The sequence below is a fragment of the Mastigoproctus giganteus genome, chromosome 12 (assembly GCF_048544385.1).
Source record: "Mastigoproctus giganteus isolate SK-2022 chromosome 12, ASM4854438v1, whole genome shotgun sequence".
Taxonomy (NCBI): Eukaryota; Metazoa; Arthropoda; class Arachnida; order Uropygi; family Thelyphonidae; genus Mastigoproctus; species Mastigoproctus giganteus.
In genome coordinates, this window is record NC_143586.1 from 121,002,972 (window position 1) to 121,028,789 (window position 25,818).

The 25,818-nt window shown below is 41.4% G+C and overlaps 1 protein-coding gene across 1 annotated transcript in view; it reads left to right on the top strand.

The window, feature by feature from the left end:
* LOC150077376 (uncharacterized) overlaps window positions 1-25,818 on the top strand; it is a 105,193-nt gene that overhangs the window by 39,717 nt on the left and 39,658 nt on the right. Inside the window, exon 28 of the mRNA XM_090385880.1 lies at window positions 17,013-17,041. Coding sequence (XP_090242006.1) covers window positions 17,013-17,041 — 29 coding nt within the window. The remainder of the gene's footprint in view (window positions 1-17,012; window positions 17,042-25,818) is intronic.

A 25,818-nucleotide genomic window follows, 5' to 3' on the forward strand; every position in this document is an offset into this window, starting at 1 on the left:
GAGATAACAGAAGAGAAGAAAAAGCAGTATGTATTGGAACTTAAGAACAAGTTTGAGCTTCTGCAGACTGCTCAGAACCAAGATATCGACGAGGAATATTACAACTTTCTGAAAGTGATAAAGCCCAAGAAACCTATAGGGAAAAAGAAATTGAAAGAAGAAAAAATTAGTCAAGAAACACTTGTCATGATGAACCGAAGACGACAAATGAAGAGCAAGAAAAACACTGACAGGGAGAAAGTTGAGTATACTGAGTTATGCAAAGCTATTAGAAAGAGAGTAAGAGAGGACATAAAAAGATTTAACACAAGAAAAGTAGAACAAGCATTAAGGGAAAACAAAGGATTTAAATCAGCAGCCATGAGCAGTTTGTTTGTTATTTGGTTTTTAGGAGCATTAGCAACTAAGGCCATATTGCTCCGGGATATGCGGTGGTCATTCCCTGACCTTTCCGCATTCTTCGTATTTGGTGGTGACGGGCTCGAACCCCGGTCTAATCAAGAAGCGTGTGCTATGCACTGCTGCTCCTTCCCACCTGGCTACGGAGGCGCCCGCCATGAGCAGTAATACAGAAAGACAAATGATACTGAAACTGAAGGATAGCTTATAAACAGCACAGAAGGCATAATTCAAATAGCAGAAGACTATTATAGAGAATTATACAATGAGCGAGGGAATGATGCCAGCAGTGGGGAAGATGGATTGCAAAGTAGCAACACATACGACATACCCGATATTCTTCTTGATGAGGTAGAACATGCATTGAAGAAAATGAAAAATCAGAAAGCCTCGGTGGAAGATGAAGTTACTGTAGAGTTGTTAAAATTGGGGGAAGAGACATAACACAAAAACTGGCAAGGTTCTTCACAAAGTGCATTAGAAAAGGTGTGATGCCTAAGCAGTGGAATAATGTAATCATAGTTTTGCTGCATAAGAAAGGAGATAAATCAGAAATTGGAAATTATAGACCAATTAGCTTGTTATCCCACATCTACAAGTTGTTCACGAGGGTCATTACTAACAGATTAGAAGGAATACTTGATGAGAATCAACCGAAAGAGCAAGCTGGCTTTAGGAGAGGATTCTCAACTATGGATCACCTTCACGTAATATCACAGCTAATGGAGAAAGCAAGTGAATATAAAACACCATTATGCCTGACATTTGTGGATTATGAAAAGGCATTTGACTCCATACAGCATAAGGCAATGTTTCGGGCACTGGAAAGACAAGGCATAGATACCCCATATATTATGATTTTGAAGAAAATATATGAGAGTGCTACATCCTTTATTAGACTAGACAAAGACAGTAGGAAATTTAAAATCGAGAAAGGAGTTCGACAAGGAGACACAATATCTCCGAAGCTGTTTACTGCTGCCCTTGAGGAAGCTTTCAGAAGATTAGACTGGTCGCAGAAAGGAGTCAATGTGAACGGAGAGTACCTAAACCATTTACGATTTCCAGATGACATTGTAGTCATAAGCCACGATCCCAAAGAATTAGAGGAAAATCTTAATCAGTTATGTACAGTTAGTAAGGATTTTGGACTAAAGATGAATATGGCTAAAACAAAAGTAATGATGAACAAGTATGCCACAGAAAGGGAAATAATAATTGAATGAGCAGTAATTGAAAAGGTGGACAAGTTATTAGCTGTAATAATGATAAATGGCTGGAAGTCAAGAGAAGAATAAATTTTGGATGGATAGCATTCAGGAAATATAGTCACATACTGAAGAGCAATATCCCAGTTTGTCTGAAACGTAAAATAATGTACCAATGTATACTCCCCACCATGACTTATGGAAGTGAAACTTGGGCACTCACCAAAAGAATGGAAGAGAAGCTGAGAACTACACAGCGAAGAATAGAACGAATTATATTGGGAATCAGACTGTTAGATAAGAAGAAAAACACATGGATCAGGCAGCAAACTCAAGTAAAGGACATTCTTATCAAAACTAAAGAACTAAAATGGTCTTGGGCAGGACATGACGACACATGGACTAAGAAAATAATAGAATGGTACTCAAGAGGGGCTAGAAGAAAACCTGGAAGACAAAGGCGGAGATGGATAGATGAAATTCATGAGTTTGTGGGTAGTAAATGGATGGCCAGTGCTCAAAACAGAAAGAACTGGAAAGTTGCTGGAGAGGCCTTCATCCTGCAGTGGATTGAAAATGGCTGATGATGATGATGAAGTCGATTGTTGAGCATGGCTCGGTAAGTTTCTCAAAGGAGACTTTTTTAAAATGTATTTACTTTCTTTAATGATGCTTTCTGTAAAATCATCAAAATTAATTTAAATTTCTGTGGTGGTGAAAATTACATTTGAGGCTAGCAGTGTATATTGCCATGCCATGAGCTGAAGAAAGCAAACTGTATACTGCTAGTAGGGCTACATATTACACTTCAATAATTTTGATTAAGTTAGTCCTCTTATCACTTCCATTTAAAACAGCAAACGACCTTAGTGGTCACGCGCACGTTTTAATTCGCGAACATGCACATGGTACCATTACTAGAACAGAATTAGTTGCTTTATTATTGCATAATAATCCTCCTGGCAATTTGCCGTCCCGGGGTGGTTTCCTTATGGAAATAAACGGATAATAATAATAATACACTGAGTGGACAGAAATCATGGGATTACCTACCTAGTAACGGATAATCCAACCTTTCGCCCGGATAAGGGCAGTCACACCGACGAGGCATTGAGTCCACTAGTTCACGAAAGCGTTCCACAGGTATTTCTATCCATGCATGCTGCACCACTGTCCATAATTCCGTCGCATTCCTGTGTGGAGGATCCAAAGCTCGAAAGGACCTTTTCACAGCATCCCAAAGATGCTCCGTAGGGTTCATGTCTGGTGAACGGGGAGGTCATTCCATGGTAGTAAAATCTGCGGAATGCTCTTCGGACCATGTTCTAGTCACGACGGCTCTGTGTGGAGGCGCATTGTCCTGCTGGAAGAGCTCATTGCCCTGTGGGTGCACGATGTCCATGAAGGGATGCAGATGGTGTGCAAGGATGGACACATAACCTGAACAAGAGTCCTTGAGGTTGTCACAGACATTCTCCCAGATATGCCAGACAAGCTGTTCTTGCTACCTGGGAGTCTAAAACGCTTATGGAACTGATATTCGGGTGACACTCAAGTCAAAGTGGACCCAATTTCGGCGAAGTCCGGACGGTCTATGTCAGCCAAATCCTCTGCTTGCACCTTCACGATGGTAGGACTGTTAGTAATCCTGGGTATAACCTTCATGCACAATTACATGGTGGGTGACCACCCAGGTGTGAACCAACGTAAGCAGGGGTCGAGGTGTGGCGCCCACACCACATGGAGGAACGCCGCCCCTCTATGTTACCAGGCAATACTAGGTGGTAGATGACTCTCATCAACCGGTGAAATACCACCACTTTGCTTATTGGAGGCTTGAAGTGGTGGAACCCATGTTTAGTCTCTAGAGCTAAGTTCCGGCCAACCCTTTCCTATCTCTTCCATCATGCAGTATGATTGATGATTTTTGAGGTTATGATGAATGTCGTGGCGAGATCCAATATTCCTTACATTTCGAGGGTACAGCTCTAAAACGGTGTTCGCAAGCCGGCCGCTAGTTAGTACACCGGACTGAACCTATTGGTAACTCTCTAGGAAGCTTCCGGATCAGCTAGTGTATAATCTTGCTACCTCTACTCTGCCAGACAGTGACTGGAGGGAGTCCGAGTAGTGTGTATGCGGGGAGCATTGTCGAGGCCACGTTATGTCAAGGATCTGGGTATATTCTTACCACATGTACGCCATATCCAAAAATTTCATTACTTCATACAGCATGTCCCACCCACTTTTTCTTACTATTGAATACACCATGAATTGTCAAAATAATAGAGCAAGCTTATCTGCGAAAAGATCTAAACCTCCCAAGGACTTCCTAATTCATTTCAAAAATATACGTGGTCTCAATTCTAATCTCAACGATGTCCATTTCCACTTGCAGTCTTCCAAACCCCATGTACTTTTTCTGACTGAATCTCAGTTATCAGTTGATTCAACTACTGCTCATCTCAGATGTCCAAATTATTTGCTGTATGATTCCTTTCGCCTCAAAGGTGGTACTTGTGCATATGTCCGTTCTGATATTCCCTGTCAGAGACTTGGCAATTTGGAATCTCCTCTCTTTGATCTTCTCTGGCTTAAAATCTCTCTACCTCATTGTGTCAAATTCATCTGTTGTCTCTCCCGTTCTCCCAACTCCACTAATCACTTGGAGCTCTTTGACTTCCTCCCTTTGCAACTTGACTTTCTCCAGTCCAACTTTCCTATCAGTGAGGTAATTTTCCTCTGTGATTTTAACATTCACAACTCCAGCTGGCTTCCGTTTTCTAGTCACACCGACCCAGCAGGTCGGGATGCTGAGGCTTTTGCAATTACTAATGACCTAGCACAGATTGTTCATTTACCTACAACAATACCGGACAATCCTAATCATACAGCCAATACGCTTGATCTTTTTCTCACAAACAACACAACTTGGTGATTGTCTCTTCTCCAATGGAACCTTTATCTCATGGCTATTCCCTACCTCGTATTGTTTGGCATTACAAGAATGCAAAATGGGATGACCTGAGAGACTTCTTTTCTTCTTTTCCTTGGTCTGATTACTGTTTCAAAACTTCTGATGTCAACGTTTGCTCAGATCGTGTCAGTGAAATTATTCTTGCAGGAATGGAATCCTTTATCCCACACTCCACTTTAAAATCTCGTCCTTTATCTAAACCTTGGTTTTCCAATAAATGTGCTATGGCTGTCCAAGAGAAGAACGTTGCATATCGTAATTGGCTTGTTTGTAATTCTTCAGTTTCATTTTCTGCTTACACCAAAGCTCGCAACAATTGTAAAGCAGTTATTAATCAGTCCAAACTAGAGTTTGAACAGGCTAAGAGTAGAAAACTTGCTTCTTGCCCTAATGGTAGCCGAGCATTCTGGTCTCTTGCCAAAGCTATTGGCCGCAACTTTTGCCCATCTCTGCTCCCACCTCTGTCCAAACCAGATGGTTCTGTTGTCACTTCAGCCAAGGATAAAGCTGACCTGCTAGCATCCCATTTTTCTTCGAGCTCATGTATTAATGATCTTGGTAAAACACCTCCCACCATTCCTAACACGCTCCATTCAATGCCTCCTGTGGTCTTCCGTCAAAAGGATATCAGAAGGATTTTGATGAATCTTCATGCTAAGAAAGCTCCAGGTCCTGATGGTATTTCTCCACTTGTTCTCAAAACCTGTGCTCCTGAACTTACTCCTATTCTTTGCCGCCTTTTTTCACTTTCTTATTCCAAAGGTGTTTTTCCTTCTGCTTGGAAATTTGCTCATATCCAGCCAGTTCCTAAAAAGGGTAACAAATCCCTCCCATCCAATTATCGTCCCATTGCAATTACTTCTACTCTTTCGAAAGTGATGGAGAAATCAATTAACCGCCAACTCTTAAACTACCTAGAAACCTTCCGTCTGATCAACGATCGCCAGTATGGATTCCGTCAGTGTCGATCCACTGGTGATATTCTGGCTTATGTTACCCATTTATGGACTAATTCAATGGAAAGGTTCGGTGAAACACAAGTAGTTGCTCTTGACATCTCAAAGGCTTTTGATCGTGTTTGGCATAAAGGTCTTCTAAACAAGCTTCCATCTTATGGTTTGCCAACTGTTTTTAGTAATTGGTTATCCAGTTTTCTCTCTGATCGCTCACTGAGGGTGATGGTAGATGGCTCTCTGTCTTCTAACTTCTCCACTAATGCCGGTGTCCCCCAAGGTTCAGTTCTTTCCCCCCACTCTTTTCCTCTTGTATATCAATGACCTTCTTCCATTGACTGGAAATCCTATCCATAGTTTTGCCGATGATAGCACATTGCATTCAACTTTCCATTTTGAGAAACCTTGTCCAGCTCAATCAGCTTCAAGTTCTCGAAAATCTGCTGCCAATTCCTTAAATGCCGATCTTCAGGTAATTCTCCAGTGGGGCAAAGACAACTTAGTTGATTTCAACCCTTCTAAAACTCAATCTTGTCTTATATCTCGCAAAAAGGATTCTTCTGCTCCTATGCTTATCTTTAGTGACACTCCGATTTCTAGACAAAATGATATATCTCTTTTGGGGATTACCCTGACTTCTAATCTCTCTTGGCACAAGCACATTACAAATATTGCTTCCTCTGCATCTAAAAAACTTGGTTTTCTCTTTCTCTCTCGGCGTTACTTTTCTCCCAAACAACTGCTCACTCTGTATAAATCACAAATCCGCCCTGCCATGGAATATTGTTCCCACATCTGGGGTGGTGCCCCCAAAACCTCTCTCAGGCTTCTTGATTCCATTCAGAAGAGGGCAGTTAGGTTAATTAATGATTCATCTCTAACAGAGTCTCTCCACTCGCTTTCTCATAGACGCACTGTTTCTGCTGCATGCCTCTTCTACAGATACTTCCATGGGCACTGTTCTTCTGAATTGGCTTCTATAATTCCCGCTCTCTCTTTCAAAACAGTCCGAACACGTGCCGCCACCAGCCAACATCCATTTACTGTCCAACTTCAAACCCACAGAACCAACTTTTCGTCTTCCTCATTTATTCATTCAACTGCCATTTTCTGGAACAACCTTCCTTCATACTTATTTCCTGAAAATTACAATCTACAGAAGTTCAAGTCCAATGTCAACAAATATCTTCTTTCGTCTTCTCAACCTCCAACCCAAGCACGGTACTAAGTACTATAGGTTTAATACCTCTCGTGTTTGGGGTTCTCATAAAAAAAAAAAAAAAAAAAAAAAAGAGACTTACCGCGCACCTAATACAGGTGTGGCAGGGGAGATGGCAAAACTCCAGTACTGGGGACATCATGTGAAATTTCATACCTAATGAAATTAGGTATGAAATTAGGTACGCGGGTATACCCCACGTTATCCAACTGGTTCTCCCCTGGCTTACAATCAACCTATCTAACCACAGGCTATGGGGCCATTAATGCAAAGTTATCACTCCTTGGAATCCAAGACGACCCTACCTGTGTTTTCGGAGGATTAGAGAGCTGGCAGCACCTCATGTATGACTGCCAGCTCTATGACGACCTACGCAACACCCTAATCACCAAGATCGTATGCCTACCAAGGGGACTTGAACAACACCTCCTGGACACCAAAGATGAGTACCTAGCATTCACTGATTTTGCCCAGAAACTTTGCAAGACGGAGAGCCAACTATGCCATCGCCCACAACTGATAACACTCCCAGAATAAATTCAATCCTGACTAAAGCAACTGGATCAGAATAAATCTGAGCCCCAAGCCGCTGTTTAAAAATATGGACAGTAACCATCGAGAAAAGCCTGGAACTAATCAGGTGAAATGAAAAGGAAACCCCTGTGTCCTATCACAGATGAGACCCCCGACTGAGGACAAATGTCAATTCACAAAGCAGGCGAACAGCCTACTACTATAAACACAACAAAAGAACAGATAAACACTCGAGGATTGCGCGCAGGGACGAGACCCTAACTAAAAACAAACCGGACTGTTCCGTAGGTACATCGACTGTGAAAATGAAGAAGGAAGAACAATAAGTGAACTTAATAATGAACACCCACGAGGTGCTCGACTAGTCGCCTACAACTACAAGCAGAATCTGAGGACATCCACGTAGCTGGAACAAAGGGATCCTTGCTCCTGTTCCAGGACAATTACCGGACCGACAACTCGAACGGAGTTGTCGTGTGTGACACACAGCCAAGCTGTGGACGCCACATGGTGATCTGAGCCGGGCAACCTAGATCGACTCTCTTTAAATCCTGGGGTGGGAGGGTCCCACTCCTCCTTTCCTTCTGGTGAGGCATGTGCATGCCTCACTGATCTACGGGGGGGTCGCCTACTCTATTGTCCCCATACTCCTGCCTTACTCCCCCCCAGTCTACAGTCTCCTCCCCCCTCTATCTTTATGCAAGCGTATGCCCCCACACCAAAACTTTAAACAACTTCAAATTAACTACGTCCACTTTCGGCCTTCTTACATCTAAGCGATATTTTCCCACGCAATTGAAGACACGCACATACGTACATATTACACACACATATATTTTTTATATGTGCGTGTGTATATGTATATATCCTTATATATATATATATATATATATATGTAAAAAAAATATTATTTTTTTTTAGGTCCTAGCTGCTGCAACTCAGAAAATTAGGCAGCAGGACCTGCCAGAGTGAAAATAGTCTACTAGGTTCCTGGTCTACCTCCACAGGACGTAAGTGGGGCAACGTTGAGCCTCAGCAGGGGTTTAGCGACTAAACGACCAGATGAACAACGGTACACAACATAACACAAATTTAATACCCACACACTTTTAAATCTCTGTTTTCCCAGCAAACTGACACACCTACAATGTAAGCAACGCGGAGATGGGGGGAAACCCCTGGTGCCGCTAGACATCAACGCACTTTACACTTTACACTTAACCTGAACCACGCCGTTCGCTGTCCCATGATCAAACAATGCAACTGACTAAATCGGAAAGCCACAGATGGACCCTGGACGGGATCCTGTCCCATCAACGACCACCAGACTGGACACTTAGAAACCATGGACGGGACACAGTCTCGGGAATGAACTGCTGGAACTGCTGTTACACTGCACGTATGCCTTTGGCGATCTGAGCCAGCCCTGTTGCTTGATCCACCTTTATTTCCCTTCCCGTGGCGGGAGGAAGCAAAGGTTCCCTGTCTCCTCCCCACCACCCCACACTTTTCTTTCTCGTGGGGCTTGGGCATGCCCCACTGACATTCCCTGGGGTCGCCATCGCTATTGACCCTATATTTTATTCCCCCCCCCCTCAGTCTTCAGTCTACCCTCTCCTTACTCTGTCTGTACACCAGCGTACGCTCTACAAGTCGAAATGGTGCCTCCGTAGCCAGGTGGGCAGGAGCGGCAGTGCATAGCACACGCTTCTTGATTAGACCGGGGTTCGAGCCCGTGACCACCAAATACGGAGGATGCGGAAAGGTCAGGGAACGACCACCGCATATCCCCGGAGCAATATGGCCTTAGTTGCTAATGCTCATAAAAAAAAAAACCAAAATAACAACAAAACCAAAATAACAAGTCGAAATTTAATTATGACAAAATTCAACCGCGCTCACCATATTTGACCTTTCCAACTCTAGCGTTATCCCCCTTTTCCTTTTTCTTTTTTTTACATAGACATCATCTAGCCACTGAAATCTCAGGAAACTAGGTGGCAGGACCTGGCAGAGTAAAAATTTCAAACTACTGGGTATAGTACTTGGTCTGCCTCCACGGAGCCAAGAGTGGGCAATGTTGGGCTTCATCTAGGGTCCAGCAGCTAAATGGCCAGATGAACAACGATACATAACACTACACATACAAAATCCATACACTTTTAAATCTCTGGCCATCCCAGCGAACTGGTGCACCTACAATGAAAGCACCGCAGAGATGGGGGAAATCCCTGGTGCTATTTGACACTAAACACACTAAACGCTAAAAAAAATTGGACTCTTCAGAGATGCGTGTAGACGTATCAGAGGTCCCAACGTGTGCCAGTTGAACACGCCCCAGACCATTTCCGACTGTCCACCTGCCTGAACAGTTACTTGTTTGATATGACGGGTGCAGTTTCCGCCAGATACGCACTCTCCCGTTCGCTCGAAATAACTGGAAATGGGACCCTTCGAACCATAAGACCCGTCTCTAATCATCCAAGGTCAAGTGCCGATGTTCTTTCGTGTAATGAGGCGTAGAGTCCTGTGTCGTGGTGTGAGCAATGGGACTCTGGTGGGTCGGCAGCTCCCATAACCTATTGCGGCGAATGATCACCTGATGGTCTTGGTGGAGACGTTTTTGGCACCTGATGGTCTTGGTGGAGACGTTTTTGGCACCTCCTTCGTTGAAGTCAGCGGTGATTTGTGCCACTGTGGCTCTTCGCTTGGCTGAAACAATACAAGACAGACGTCGATGGCCATGTTCATTCGCCACCTTTCTCTGCCCACAAAGAATCTCGGTCCACGAAGAGATATTACTCCGGAAATGACGTATTCCCGATACACTCTCGATACTGTCGAAAGAGGATAAAATGTAAAGTGTAAAGTGTGTTTGGTGTCAAGCGGCACCAGGGGTTTCCCCCATCTCTGCGTTGCTTGCATTGTGATGGGTGTGCAACCCCCAAGGCAGAATGCGCTGGTCCCAAAGGAACTAGTAGTTGTTGGTGACTCTATTGTCAGGGAAACGGGAAACATGCTTTGTAAAAAGGATAGGTGGAATAGGACCAGGGTATGTCTGCCAGGGGCAAAAGTTGATGACGTTGTAGAGCGGATATCATCTTTTAAGGGCACAAAAGGTGATATAGTTGTACACGTTGGCACTAATGACATTAAGAGTAGGAGACCGGCGGAATTACTTGACAAGTACAGGTCACTGATGAAAAAAAGCCGTGAATCAGGGTTGAAATTGAAAGTGTCTGCAATTCTGCCCAGACACGATAGGAGGGAGTATATGATGAGAGCCCTGTCAATCAATTCGGCCCTGGAAAGATTGTGCAGGGCTCAAGGGGTAGAATTTTTTTCAGCCTGGTCTGTACTTGTTAACAGGAGAGACTGCTTCTACAGGGATGGGATACACTTAAATAGAAAGGGTGCAAGAATGTTTGCTGATGCTATCGAGGCAATGTTAGGTGGGTCGGAAAACTGCTAGATTGGGGGGATACAAGGACTAATAGATTAACAGTAGCCACTGGCAGAGGTGAAAGTGATTCTTGCACTGCTTCTATTGGAATGAGCCGCAGCCTGGAAAATAAGATGCAGGATATTTCAGAGACTGCTGGGAATCATTGGGGTACAAGTAAACACATGGGTTGTGTTAGGGTAGCTAAGAAAAAGAACAGGTGCATGTATACTTGTGTGTACACCAATACTAGGAGTTTAGTAAATAAATTTGATGAATTTGAGGTATTGCTCAAAACATCAAAGGCAGATATTGTGGGGATTTCAGAGACGTGGTGTCACACAGATATAAGAAATGCAGAACTGGAATTTGGGGAGTACAACGTCTACAGAAAGGATAGACAGGATAGGAAGGGAGGAGGGGTTATGCTATTAGTTAAAAAACACATAAAATCCAAGGAAGTGAAGCCAGTGGACATCGCTGGACAGTGCAGTGTCGAGTCAGTTTGGTGTGACATAAGCATTGGGAGATCAAAATTGAGAGTAGGAGTGTGCTATAGGCCTAATGACTCTGATGAGTATAATAAGAAACTGTTCGGAGAAATAGAGTGGGCCAGTAAATCAGAGAGTCTTATAGGGGGATTTTAATTTCCCAGATATTGACTGGAATTTGGGGGCTGGTCACTCACACAGTAGCAAGGCTTTTGTGGATTTATTGGATGATTGTTTTCTACATCAGCATGTTCGGGAGGCAACTAGAGGGAGCAATACTCTTGATCTGATTATCAGTAGTGATTCTTCATGCATTAAGAATCTGCAGATAAATGAACCACTTGGTGGCAGTGATCACAGTGTGCTGAAGTGGGAGTTACTCAAAGAGGTAACTACCATTAGGGGTAAAGGGAAGGGGTATTGCTTTCGTAAAGGCGACTACAATGGACTGAGACAGTATTTAAATTCTATACAGTGGGATCAACTGATGATATTGCCAACAGCAAATTCAAAATGGGAAGCATTCAAAGAACTTATCGTGGAAGCTACTAGGCTTTACATACCAACTAAGAAATATTGTTCAAGGTTTAGGCCTAAATGGTTGTCAGATGAACTAATGAGGCATATGACAGAGAAGAAAAATGCATGGGATACATACAAATTAACACGTGACACGGACGCCTATGATAGATACAAGTTGATCTGTAACCAAGTTACAAAGGAGGTTAGGCAGGCGAAGGCAGATTACGAGAGATCCTTGGCAAGGGATGCGAAGGAAAACAGCAAAGAGTTCTTTACTTAAGTAAACTCTAGAAGGAAGGGGATGAATCAGATTGGTCCACTTGAGATCGATGGGTCAACTGTTGATGACCCTGCTCGGGTAGCTAACAAACTAAATGAATATTTTGCATCGACATTCACACATGAAAAGTTATTCAGCGAGGGGAATGCCAGAGGTGTATTCAACTCTAGCAGTAAGCTAAAGAATCTTGTAATAACTGAGAGCAAAGTGGAGGAGAAATTGTTGAAGATAAACACAAGAAAGGCACCCGGGGTGGATGGGATCTATCCAGTTATATTAAAGGAGGCAGCAAAGGAGGTAAGCAAACCCTTAGCCATAATTATGAGAGCTTCCTTGGACTCAGGGGAGGTACCCATTGACTGGAGATGTGCAAATGTGACCCCAATTCACAAAGGGGGATCAAAGGCTGACACAAGTAATTATAGACCTGTGAGTTTAACTTCTGTTCCCGGAAAATTAATGGAGGCACTGGTGAAAGAAGCACTGCAGGATCATCTAGACAAGACTTCAGTTATAGCTAGGACACAGCATGGTTTTGTTAAGGGGAAGTCTTGCCTGACCAATTTGATTGGATACTATGATGCAGTCACAAAAGAACTGGATGCAGGGAATAACTTTGATATTATATACTTGGATCTTAGAAAGGCTTTTGATACTGTTGCACATGGAAGACTGCTGCACAAATTGGAGCAGTGTGGCATTGGAGGCAAGTTGCTGCTATGGATAAAGGGGTGGTTGAGGGGGAGAAGACAGAGAGTGGTAATCAATGGACACTGCTCATCGTGGACTAATGTTATTAGTGGAGTCCCTCAGGGTTCAGTATTGGGGCCTTTATTGTTTTCTGTATTTATAAATGATATTGATGATGGTATATCAGGCTTAATGTCCAAGTTTGCAGACGATACGAAGGTTGGCAGGGTTGTCAAGGACACTACTGACACTATGCTGCTGCAACAGGATTTGGAAAGGTTGAGCAGATGGGCTTCGAGGTGGCAAATGAAGTTTAACATTGACAAATGTAAAGTACTACATATGGGAAACAGCAACCCCAGAGCAACGTATCAACTCTGTGGTACTACACTGACAGTGGTAGAGAATGAAAGGGACCTGGGGGTGGTGGTGCAGGCAGATATGAAGTTCTCTGAGCAGTGCAGACGAGCTGCAAGAGTAGCTCATGGTGTATTGTCAATGATATATAGGAATTTTTCTAGCAGGGATAAGGAGGTGATTATTCCCTTGTATAAGGCAATGGTCAGGCCACACCTAGAGTACTGTATACAGGCCTGCAGGCCTCATTTCAGGAAGGATGTAGAGCTGCTGGAACGAGTACAGAGAAGGGCAACTAGATTGGTGAATGGGACAAAGGGGTTCTCTTACGAAGAAAGGCTTAAGTTTTGCAAATTACAGTGTCTGGAAACTAGGCACCAGCGGGGTGATCTGATAGAGGTGTACAAAGCCTTGAATGGTTTGAGCATGCTCAATGCTGATGGGATTCTTCCTCTAGCTCAGAAAAATCACCTGAGAGGGCATAAATTCAAATTGAGGAAAGACAGATGTAGGATAGATGTGCGGAAATTTGCCTTTAGCCAGCGCGTGGTTGGTGGGTGGAACAGACTTCCATCCCTTGTCGTGGAAGTTGATAGCCTAAATAAGTTTAAGGCTCAGCTGGACAGGTATTTCGAACGAACAGAGGGGTGAAGTGGAAGTGGTTATTTTTATTTATTTATGTTACTTTTTTTTTTTTTTTTTTTTTGGCTGATGCTGCATAAGCTTGCTTTCTTGCATCAAATGCCTCTACTAATGCTAATGCTAAAATACTAGAAATGCCAGAAATTCAAAAGTGTATGGATATTGTACATATGTAGTATCGTGTACCGTTGTTCATCTGGTCATTTAGCTGCTGGACCCCTACTGATGCCCAACGTTGCCCCACTTTCGCCCCGTGGAGGCAGACCAGGAAACACCAGTAGACTAAGATTTACTCTGGCAGGTCCTGCCACCTAATTTCCTGAGATTTCAGTGGCTAGGACCTTAAAAAATATATATACATATATGCGCATAAAAAAAATATATATACATACCCTTTATACGCTCTCGTGGCAGGGAGGCGCTAGGCATGAGAGGCCGAAAGTTGTGGACGAAGGTGATTTTAGATAGTTTAATTTAGATTGTGTGGGGCATTCACTTCGTGCAGGTAGAGTGGGGGGGAGACTGAAGACTGGGGGGGAAAGGCAGAGACATGGAGCCGATAGAGAAGACAGCTCCAGTTTACAGTGGGGCATGCCCATGCCCCACAAGAGAGTAAGAATGGGGGTAGCGCGTGGGGGATAGTGCAATTTCTGTGCCACCTCCGGGATAGAATGCTTCTATCTATATATAGAGTGGGCGATACTGTGGCCCATGCGTCGGGCATCCACTATCATCCCTCTTTCAAAGTCGGTTAACTCAAAACGTTTATCGATAATGACATCCAATTACCGTCTACGTGAATGCAGTGTACTTATATACCTGCCATGCGGTGTGTTCGTTCACTAGCGAGAGGGGTGACAGCATCGCGTTGCCCAGGAACCAGGTATCCCATGAATTCTGTCCTTTCAGTGTACATGTATTACATCATCAGGTGGAAGTACTGATCAAGTTCGGATAGCGTTTTTGAGAACTGTTTTTAAAATGGCAGCACAGATAACATGTTATTTAATTGCCGAAAGGCCAATTACAATACTACCTTGAAATAGTAATACTGTATCTCTAATACGCTAATAATCGAATAGCGTTTAAAAAATAAGTAACATTTAATATATTTGTAATGGCTTTGGCGACAGATTAAAGGCCATCACAGATAGGAGTGGTGTTTGATTACAGCGAGGATTTAACACTCAAACAAGTCAAAAGTATGGGAAGAAAGGGAGAAAGCAAAGGAAACTGTTAACAAGCTGAAGTAAATAAGGCGCACAGTTGGTACAATAAAAAAAAAAACTCTGAAAATAATACCGAGTATACTTATAATAGATATTCCAAACAACCCCATCGGGAGATATGTTGTTATTGAACGGCTATCAGATGTGCCACAACTTTGGCTCACCATTTTTATTTTAAAATTCTGGATGTTAGCCAAACATATTCAGTAAAATAATCAGACTTGAACTGATTTTTGATTTTTTTTTTAAGATGAGATGGTAGTCTTCTCTACCTAAAACAAAGATATTCCTAAAGCTAAGGAACAAACACAAAAACTCAAATATATTTTTAAATGGCAAATAACAATAAAAAGAAATAATAGTCATTAATGAGACAAAACAGTGTCTGTTTGTCTGACGCAGTACATAAATGCGCGCATAACCTGTTACACTATGAAAATCAAATAACCAGATAAAAAAAGAAAAAACCTGTTCGGAAATTGCATTTGGCGTGTCACTCGTACTGTTTATTTCAAGATCATTACGAAAATGTCACAAAGACACTGTTTGGATGGTTCTTTGAGAGAAATGTAGAGAAAGGAGCAGAAAACAGCCAAGTCGAAGTGATTCGGTGCGGTTCGAATCTAGGCATACTCTTCGTCTATAAAAGATTTATGAAAGGCGTCTTTATGCACGCCAACCTGTTGTTTTATGTTCCCTTGGCACTTTTACACAAAATAGACCGGTTGATCAATCAATTCAAATTAGCGCGGACAGCACATCGAGCAGACTCCAGAACCACTAGCCACATATTCTTAATGACGAGTCGAGATATAGTTTTAAACCAATTTCTGGAAGCATTTCCAACTACAGAGACCAGGGAACCAAGTTCGATCCGCTGACGTTGCGGAAAGAGACACGTTTGAAGGCGGTGCTTAATGATGTGTGATGGAATCCGTCAAGGCCGTGCATATTCCCACATGGCTCCACGACGAACTCTCACGGCTCAGGATGAGATTGTTGATCTTTGTCAGCTTATTCTAGATAAGCTCCTACTAGGAGCATTAAGACCAATTTCAATGAGTAGATACCCTTTACTGCTGTTTTTATTAGCCTTCGCGGCTTGGCACTGATTATATTGCTCTTTCTACAACTGGATGGAAAGGCATATGTTCAAATGTGTCTCGACTTTGCAGAACGAAAAACCAGAGTTTCCGAGAGAAAAAACCATGCTACCTTTGTCTAAGACCGACTGACTCAGCCACATTGTGAAAAAAAAAAAAGCCCATAAAAATTCCTCATTGCATCGACAGGACTCGAACTCAGGTCTTTTCCGCCCGATGTGGGACGGACTCCGATTCTGCCAACTGTGTTGCTCACTAGGACCCGGTAACGTGCTAGACATTTCATGTATCATCCCTTACATCCAATTTTCCCTTTCAGAAATTGTTGGTTGTGTGTGACTAGCCATACAGATGTGAGGGTTATGAATACTGCAACCCTCTATATTGATTATTTTATGTAGTAAGCTTGGAATAATAAGAAAGGAATAAAATTAATTAATCTGCCATTGAATAATACCGTTGGCAATCTCGGATATGGTGATTCAAATTGACTAAAAATTTTCGTTTTTATTCAAAATAATGGAAAAAATAAGTTTCGTGCATTATTTCTAGATAGAGAAAGTGTAGAAGGAATCGATTCCTACACTTTCTCTATTTTTCCAAAATGCCAGTTCTTTGCTCACTTCGAAAAAACATTACCATTTCAGCATTTTAGAAGGTGAGACAAGCAGTCTTATATCGGAATTGCACACACACACACATCACATGTAGAGTCAGACGCGCTCTCTGTATATAGTGTTGACCTCTCCTTCACCTCAAAAACGAAACATCAGCTAATTTTGTTGACGATCCGTTATCTCCATGCACTAGGGATGAGCGTGCAGGCTTAATTTGCAAAGCACGCTTTGCATTAAGTACAAGAAAATTAAGCAAAATGGGACTGCAGCCCATTAATTTCTTTTAAGCTTAAAATAAATACAAGCAGGCTACATATTTAATTTTAAGCTAACCTCTCATAAAAAATAGGAAAAATAACAGCACTCAAAAGTACACAGGTAAACAAAAGTAAACAGCCTCGCAGGCAAAACGTATAGTGCAATTGCTCTAGCTCGCGTTCTTTGAAATCGCCTGATGGCAAAAGTTGCCGCTGCACAAATTCCAATACATATTTTCTAACCTTTAGACCATTAAGGACTCAAACTCAATTTCCATGAATGTGCGATGACGGACTTACTTTTAAGGAGCATTTGAAAGCTTGAAAATGAAGGAGAAGAATTACGGTGCTTGTGGGCCATAAGGCAAGGAATTGTTGGCACACATTGATCATTACAAAACATCATACAGAGATCATTACGCAACACCGTACATAGGAATTTTTCGTAATTTCCCGTTTATCATCTCCAGATCAGTATTACAGACTAACTTTATCTGACCCCTCCCCCCTTAGAGATGTGTGCCCGACATCGTAGGGCCAGAAGAATTTAGAAACTCGAACATCGCAATTGGACTGATGAAGAACAGCATCGTGGGTTTTTCACAGATGAGTCGAGGCACAGCGCTCAGTCGGATTCTCGTTATTCCTCGTGTGGTGTGAAAGGGACCCAAAGCAACTTTGCGCACATAAAGGTCTGTTGGTTGTATGGGGATGACAATTAATCACTGCGGTTGTGTAGACCTACATATCATTAGGAACGGACCCTGACTGCACGCAGATATACATATGAGATCTGCAACTCATGGCCCGTCCCTGTGCTAGTGCTGGTGGAGGAAAGTTCGTTCTGAAAGACGAAAACACTAAACCCCATAGGGCACAATTTACCAACAATGTGTTTGAAGATGAAGGCATCTTCATCCGTAAGAACTGGTCTACCTTTCCCATCCTGCGTCTCATCGAGAATATCTGGAACGGCCTAGGAAAACGTATTGCAGCTCGTCCGGACTGTCAATTTAATCACTTACACAAGAGGGGCCGGTTCCGTAACATTCGTCGATTGTATCGAGGAATTGCAGGTGCGAAACAAGTCTGTCCGTTGCTAGAGGCTAAATACCATACTAAAGTCGTTGTCCTCGCACATTCCGTCCACTGCAATGACAATATTGTTCCTACAGGCTTGCATTATTTTGCTTCTGGCGTTTCGTCTTTCATTGTCATTAGCTACGCATGTCATAAAATTTACACAAACATCGTTTCACAAGCTGTATGCCCTAAGTAGTTTGACCAGTATATCTGCAAATAAGCACGCTAATCATTTTTAAATATTAATTACGTTCATATGCAACACATTTAAAAATAATAAGTGAAATGTAAACTTTACACAATGAATTAAATTAATGACGATGCAAAAGTGGACGGAATATGAATTATCTGAACGCTTTCTGATCATCTCTGCTTTCGCGTAGACACATCAGAGATTTTAAAGTGCTGTCAGTTGCAGATTTCCTTTAACTTCGTGCCAGAAAGACACTTGACCTTTTTTCTAGACGATGCACTCTCAGATGATATCTGCTGTTCAGATACAAGAATATGGCGAACTGTAAGAAAATGGCTCATCTAAGCAAATATCTACCAATAAGCTTCCTGGATGTTTTGCATCCACTACGCGAGGGTCCAGTGGTGACCACCTATTTAAACTCTAACGGACACTGGTCCCTCGCGCTGTTTCCAACCGCGAGGATGTTCGTCTTTCTGCTTTGTGTAGCGGCATTGGCCGGTAGGTGGAGTTTAATTATTCCGTGTAAAATTATAGTCACATTTTTGCCACTTTTAGGGAAACAATATTAGATATCAAAGTGACCTTTTTAAAAAGATTACCTCATTTTAAAATTTGTTTTAAATGTATTTAAATTAGTGGTCTGAAATTCATAGGAATACCATAGTTTAGTTAAAATTGTGCACACAACTGATTCAGTACTCAAATACAAAACGTGCGAGCTGAACAAAACAATTTACGAAAAAAATATATTTTGTGCTATCTGATAGTACTGTTTTAGTGGATTTACAGTTTGTTAATAAATGGAAATTAGTTCATCAAGAGAAAACAGGTCTTTTTTCTTTCTGATATCATTTTTAAAAGTCTGTTAGAAATTCACTAAGACATTGTTTTCTTAAAGTACTAATGCTCTTAATAGAAAGTAAGTTTAGCGAAAATTTCAGACAAAAAGAAATCGATTGAATTCCTCTTGTAAGATTTAGCGGAATGACTGCACTTGAAAAGAACACAACTTTGATTCATCTGTTTTTCGGCACAGCTTCATTTTTATACAATTAAGTTTTTTTTATTATTATTATTATTTTACTGCTTGCTCAGGGTTTCCCAAAATGTGGGAAGCACCCACCCAGGGAGGCGCGTTGTTTTTATGAAGTATTTTTTTTTTTAACGAAATACATCCCACTAACCCAGGTATGAAGCGTATTTTGTTTAAATCTTTGAGATTAAATGTACTGAAGTATATATTTATTTATAAAAATATGTACTGGCTCGTTTATATAAATTTTACGTCAAATGTAATTTTGGAAGACATAGGGCGTGAATTTAATGAAATATTTTAAAGGGTATGTGAAATTTACTGAAATATAAGGGGAAGGGCGCAAGGTATAAAAGTTTGGAACCTGTGCTCTAGCTTAAAGTTATCGATTCTGAAATTCATCGATGATACAGTGGTGGCCACATAAATTACATCCACATAATTTGAGGCTACAAGGGCAATTGAAATAATTGCCCCTATAGCCAAAACTTTGTTATATACAAATAGTAAAATGATTATGCATTTTATTGATAATAAAATAAATTAAAGAAAAGACTACTTAGACGTATTTCCAAATAATCATAAAAACACACTGCAGGCTTTTCATTGTGATGGACAATGTTTGAAATTAACTTTATGTAATTAGATGGAAAAGATACATATACTAGTACCAAACAGTAGTGCCATTAGTTCTTATATAGCATATATTAGTTGGCCCAACAAGACCTTTAATTACCGTCTTGGATTCTTAATGTAATCGCTGCTTAATTGTAATCACTGCCGGGTGGATAAAATGCCTGCCTGGCAACCCAAAGTCGCGGGTTCGAATCCCGCCTCGGGCTTGGATCAGAGTAGTGCAAAAACCTTGGGAGGTGCATTATGGCCACAGAAGCCGATGCGCCAACAGCTAACAAAAAAAAAAAAAAGAAACACCAAGAGTAAAAGAGAACATTTAATATTTTAGATGCAGAGGAAGCAATGTTTGTGATATGATTATGCGAAGAGAGATCAGAAGTCCCTAATCCGTAAACAGATATGTGACCCTGTGTATAAATATGAGTGTCATCAAAGCGTAGGAGCACTAGACTCAGAACGGTAGAGATAAAAGACAGAACTGAGTTTTAGAAGGATCGAATTTAACTATGTTTGCCCCAAGAAATATTCTCTGGAGATCAGAATTTAAAGAACTGGTGGTAGACAGTTCGAAATATCAAGCCTTAGAAATACCAAGAAGTTGAAAATGCTTGTGCAGGACAAAGTTATTCAAACTCGATGGTGCAATACAACGTGCTATTATCTGATAAAATTATGGATAGGATTTACAGTCAGTGGAAGAAGGTGATTAATATATAAGAGGAAAAGAGTATGAGAGACAATTGAATCTCGGAGAATACCAGCATTAGTGGGGAAATTAGAAGACTACCGTTATCCATAGTAAGTTGTTGTTGTTGTTGTTTGGTTTTTAGGAGCATTAGCAACTAAGGCCATATTGCTCCGGGGATGTACGGTGGTCATTCTCTGACCTTTCCGCATCCTCCGTATTTGGTGGTGACGGGCTCGAACTCCGGTCTAATCAAGAAGCGTGTGCTACGCACTGCTGCTCCTGCCCACCTGGCTACGGAGGCGCCCCACAGCAAGCGGACAGAAAGAGAAAACAAGACAATTGCAAAAAACAGTCAGCAATCCATAAGATGAAGGCTTGTTTAGAAGTGCTTTATGCTAAACACGATCAAAATCCTTAGAAATATCAAGAGCAACCACTTAAGTTTCATCAAACTTTTCTATTGAATTTGTCCATATATTGGTAACAAAACTAATACATCGCCAGTGATCCATGCTGACGGAATCCATATTGGCGATTACTAATCAGATGCAAGGTTTCGAGATAGTTTGGGAGTTGGCGGAAGTTGGAGAAGGAGTAGAGGAAAGTGCAATGGGACAGTAATTTGATGGGAGGGATTTGTCACCCTTTTTAGAAATTGGCTGTATGTGAGAAAATTTCCAAACAGTTGGAAACAGACCAATGGAATAAGAATGTATAGAAAAAAGAACTAAAGAGCACAGACACAAAACAGGAGTAAAGAGCACAGATTTTGAGAACAAGTGAAGAAATAATATCAGGACCTGGAGTTTCTTGGAGTCAAGGTCGTTAAAAATTCTTCTGACAGGCTTTTGACAGAAGACCACAGGAGGCATTGAGTGGATTGTATCCTGGGAATGGTAGGAGGTGATTTAACAACATCGTCAATACAAGAGTTAGAAGTAAAGTAGGATGCTAGTAAGTCGAGTTTATCTTTAGCTGAGATAGGAAAAGAACCATCAGGTTTTAACAGAAGTGAGAATACAGAAATTGCAAAAGTTGCAGAAAACAGCTTTGGCAAGAGACTACTGATTGGAAATGCTCGACTACATGTTGGAAAATAACCAATTTTGGACAGAATGCTCGACTACTGGTTGGAAAATAACCAATTTTTCTATTCTAAGCCAGTTCAAAATTTAGTTTGCGTTGATTAAAAATGCTTTACAATTGTTTCCAGGATTATCGTAGGCAGAAAATGAACTTGGAGATTTGGATGCATTCCAATTGTGGTATGCAACGTTCTTATCTTCAGCGACCTTAGCACATTTATTGGAAAACCAAGGTTTAAATAAAGGACAAGGTTTTAAGGTGGAATGTGAAATCAATATAATTAATATTGATTAATTTTCATCCCAACAAGAATAATTTCACTGACACGATCTGAGCAAACGTTGAAATCAGAAGATTTAAAACAGTGATTCAACTAAGGAAAATAATAGAAATGCCTCTGTTCATTTCATTTCGTATTCTTGTAATATCAAAGAACACGAGGCTGAGAATGGTCGCAAGAGAACGGCTCCATTGGAGAAGAGACTATCACCAAGTTGTGATTTGTGGTGCCTGGAGAAAACTAGCTTCGACTGTGTACTTCGAAGCGTATACTTCTTTGTTTGTGAGAAAAAGATCAAATGTTGTGCGTGCGGTTAGGACTGTTTTGTATACTGGTAAGTAAATGAACAATCTTTGCGAGGCCATTAATAAATACGAGTAAATTTATAAATGCTGGTCGAGATGCTGAGGCCTTTAACCAGCTGCGTCCGTGTGAGTAGAAAACTGAAGCCAGTTGGAGTTGGGAACATAAAGTCACTGTCATCAAGTCGGACTGGTAAATGTCTAATTTCAAGGAAAGGAAGTCAAAGAGCTCCAAGTGACTAGTGGAGTTTTGAGAACAATAAAGCAAACAGTTGAATTTAACAGAAGCGGTATAGCGAGATTTTAGGTCACAGAAGATTCAAAAGAGGAGATTCCAAATTAGTAAGTCTTTGACAGAGAATATCAGAGCGGATATACGTACAAGTACTACCTTTGGAGCGACAGGAATCGTATAGCAAATAATTAGGACAACTGAGATGAGTAGTAGTTGAGGCAACTATTAATTGGGATTCTGTAAGAAAAAGTGTCTGGCTTGGAAAACTGAAACACTTTCAGTTTTCCAAGTGGAAATGAATATAATTGAAATTAAAAATGAGAAGACATATACAGGGTGTTTCAAAAGTGATGGTCAATAATCTAAAGATGAACTGAACAGACTACAATATGCAAAAAAAAAAAAAGCCTAGTAAACATGGGTCCTTAAGTAAATCGTTTTCGAGATATTGCACATTTCTAGTTGGAATCCACAACTGACTTCTTTGTTTAGGTTAGGTTATGCTCATTCTCTCCCTTTCCCCTTTTCTCAATGCTCTGAGACGTAGCAGGCATACTAGTACTTGTCGAAGGATAGTCAATGTGGAAAGAGGTTACAGCAACGAAGAGTATGCGGATATGCACTTCATGTATGGTAAAGCCAACAGCAGTGCACTCGAGGCTGAACATTTGTACCAAGAAGCATATCTCAGCCGAAACCAGCCCAACAGGCGCACATTCATCAGGGTACGTCAACGCCTTAGAGAACATGGGCGCTTCGCACATGGAGTACGAGCAGGTAAGTGTTGAGGAAACCTGATGTTGAGGAAAGGGTGTTAGAAAGAACAGAACAAAATCCAGGAATTTCGACAAGGAGGATTGCTCTGCAAGAGCGTGTCCTGGGCCATAGCAGTATGTGGCGAATTTTACATTGCTAATTACTGTACCCCTACTATATCCAGTGTGTACAATGTCTCATCAATATAGACTATCCTCCCAGAGTGCTCCCCATAGTCAGTGGAGGATATTAAAAGAAAATGTGCATTATCTCGAAAACGGTTCATTTGCTGCCTGATGTTCACTGGGACTTTTTTGCTTATTTTAGTTTGTACTTTCCACCTTTAAATTATTAACCATAATATTGAAACACCATGTATTTGTGATACGAATGAGAATATGGTTGGGAGGTTTAGATTTTTTCAGATAAGTTTGTTCTATTAGTTTGACTATTCGTGATGTTTTCAGTATGAAGTAATAAAATTTTTGGATATGACGTACACACAGCAAGAATATTCCCAGTTCCTTGCAATAACATAGCAATAATAACTTCCGAATCGAGGGTGGCGAGATACTAGAGCGATTAAAAGCGACAGAGGTCCCAGCGTGTGATAGTTGAACATGCCACAGACAATTACCGACCGTCCACCTGCTTGAACAGTTCCTTGTTGACTTGAAGGGTGCATAGCTTCGTGCGGTTTACGCCAGAAACGCACCCTCCCATCCGCTCAAAATAACGGGAAACGGGACTCGTCGGACCAGGAGACCCGTCTCCAATCATCCAAGGTCCAGTGCCGACGTTCTTTCGCTCAGTTGAGGCGTAGAGTCCTGAGTCATGGTGTTAGCAATGGGACTCCGGTGGGTCGGCGGCTCCTATAACCTATTGCGGCTAATGATCGCCTGATGGTCTTGGTGGAGACGTTTCTGGCACCTCCCTCGTTGAAGTCAGCGGTGGTTTGTGCCACTGTCGGTCTTCGCTTGGCTGAAACAATGTGAGACAGACGTAGACGGTCACGTTCATCCACCATCTCCGCCCACAGCGCTGGAATGAGATGTCATTCCAGAAATGGCGTATTCCCGATACACTCTTGATACTGTCGAACTGGGATTGTTCAATTTCTGTACCACCTCCGCAATAGAGTGATCCATGCGTCGGGCATCCACTATGATCCCTCTTTCAAAGTCGGTTAACTCACGACGTTTATCCATAATAACATCGAATTACCGTCTATGTGATGCAGTGTACCTATATACCTGCCAAGCGGTGGGTTCGTCCGCTAGCCAGAGGGGTGACAGTGTCGCGTTGTCCAGGAACCAGGTATCCCATGAATTCTGTCCTTTCAGTGTAAGAAACATATCGAATAAGCTGTACACACACTACGAAGCGTATTGCTTAATTCGGAGAATGATTATATATGCTTAATTAATAGAAACATGGCTACAAAATAACAGGTACCTTGACGCCCTTGCGCACTCCACTAATTATAATTGCAACGCAAATGGAAGAAAAAATAAAAGAGGAGGCTGATTAATGATTCTGTTCAAGAATGGATTCACGGTAGTCAGCGAACACGGGGCGCAATCGGAAAATTTCAAACTATCATTGCCACATTCGGTACGGAAACGAGATTAGGCTTAACATACCTACCACCCGATAGCACTAAAGAAAACAGAGCTGACGTCTTAATGTGACTTACCTCAAACCGGAGCACGATATACAGATACAATCATGATGGGGGAGGGGACCTAAACATGCCACTACCAAAAACATCGGGAAGCAGTGAGTTGGATGATAAAATTAAACTTTAAATATGAACCATCAATTGGTTCACCATCTCGTTGCTGGTATTTTCAATAAACACCAGCAACGAGATGGTGTTTTCAATTGGTGCCTGGACTTGATTTATCACAACACTCCAGATATAAAGTTGAAGGATATCTATATGAAATTTGCGTCAGATCATCAACCACTCAGCGACTTTAGGAAGAAATCGAGACATCCGACAAACTGGTCCGCATTTGAAATGCGAAACAAATATAATCATGTAAAAAACAAGGAAGCGAGATAAGGCATTTTTACATTTGTTTTATAAATTTATGGGTTTCATTTGCACTTTTTTACCAACTTGAAACAAAATTCAATATTCGTTCCACCTCTCAACACAATAATAACGATATGACAACACAGCAGCTCTAACAACACTGAGTGCGAACGAATTATATTGCTCAAATGATTTTGTAGAGGGATGAGATCACTTAGGTCAACTACCACGACGTGCTCCATTATAGTCTTACGTGCTTTGATACGCATACAGTGGACCGCTTGAAACTTAATTGTGAAACTTTGTACAATGTAATACATTATGGTGATTTTGTGTATTTTCATGATATCATTTCTGATGGCAATGTTATTTATAAACTATTCATATTAAAAATATAATAGTTGTAAAAAACAGATGCGCAAACTCGATCAATGAGTTTCAACTTTTTTGTAAAGTGTGCATTATTTTTATATAATCAACAACTTTTTTTTCATGTTATTTAGAAACATCAGCATATAAGCTTTTTTTTCAATCATTCCTGGTATTTACATATTCCTATTTT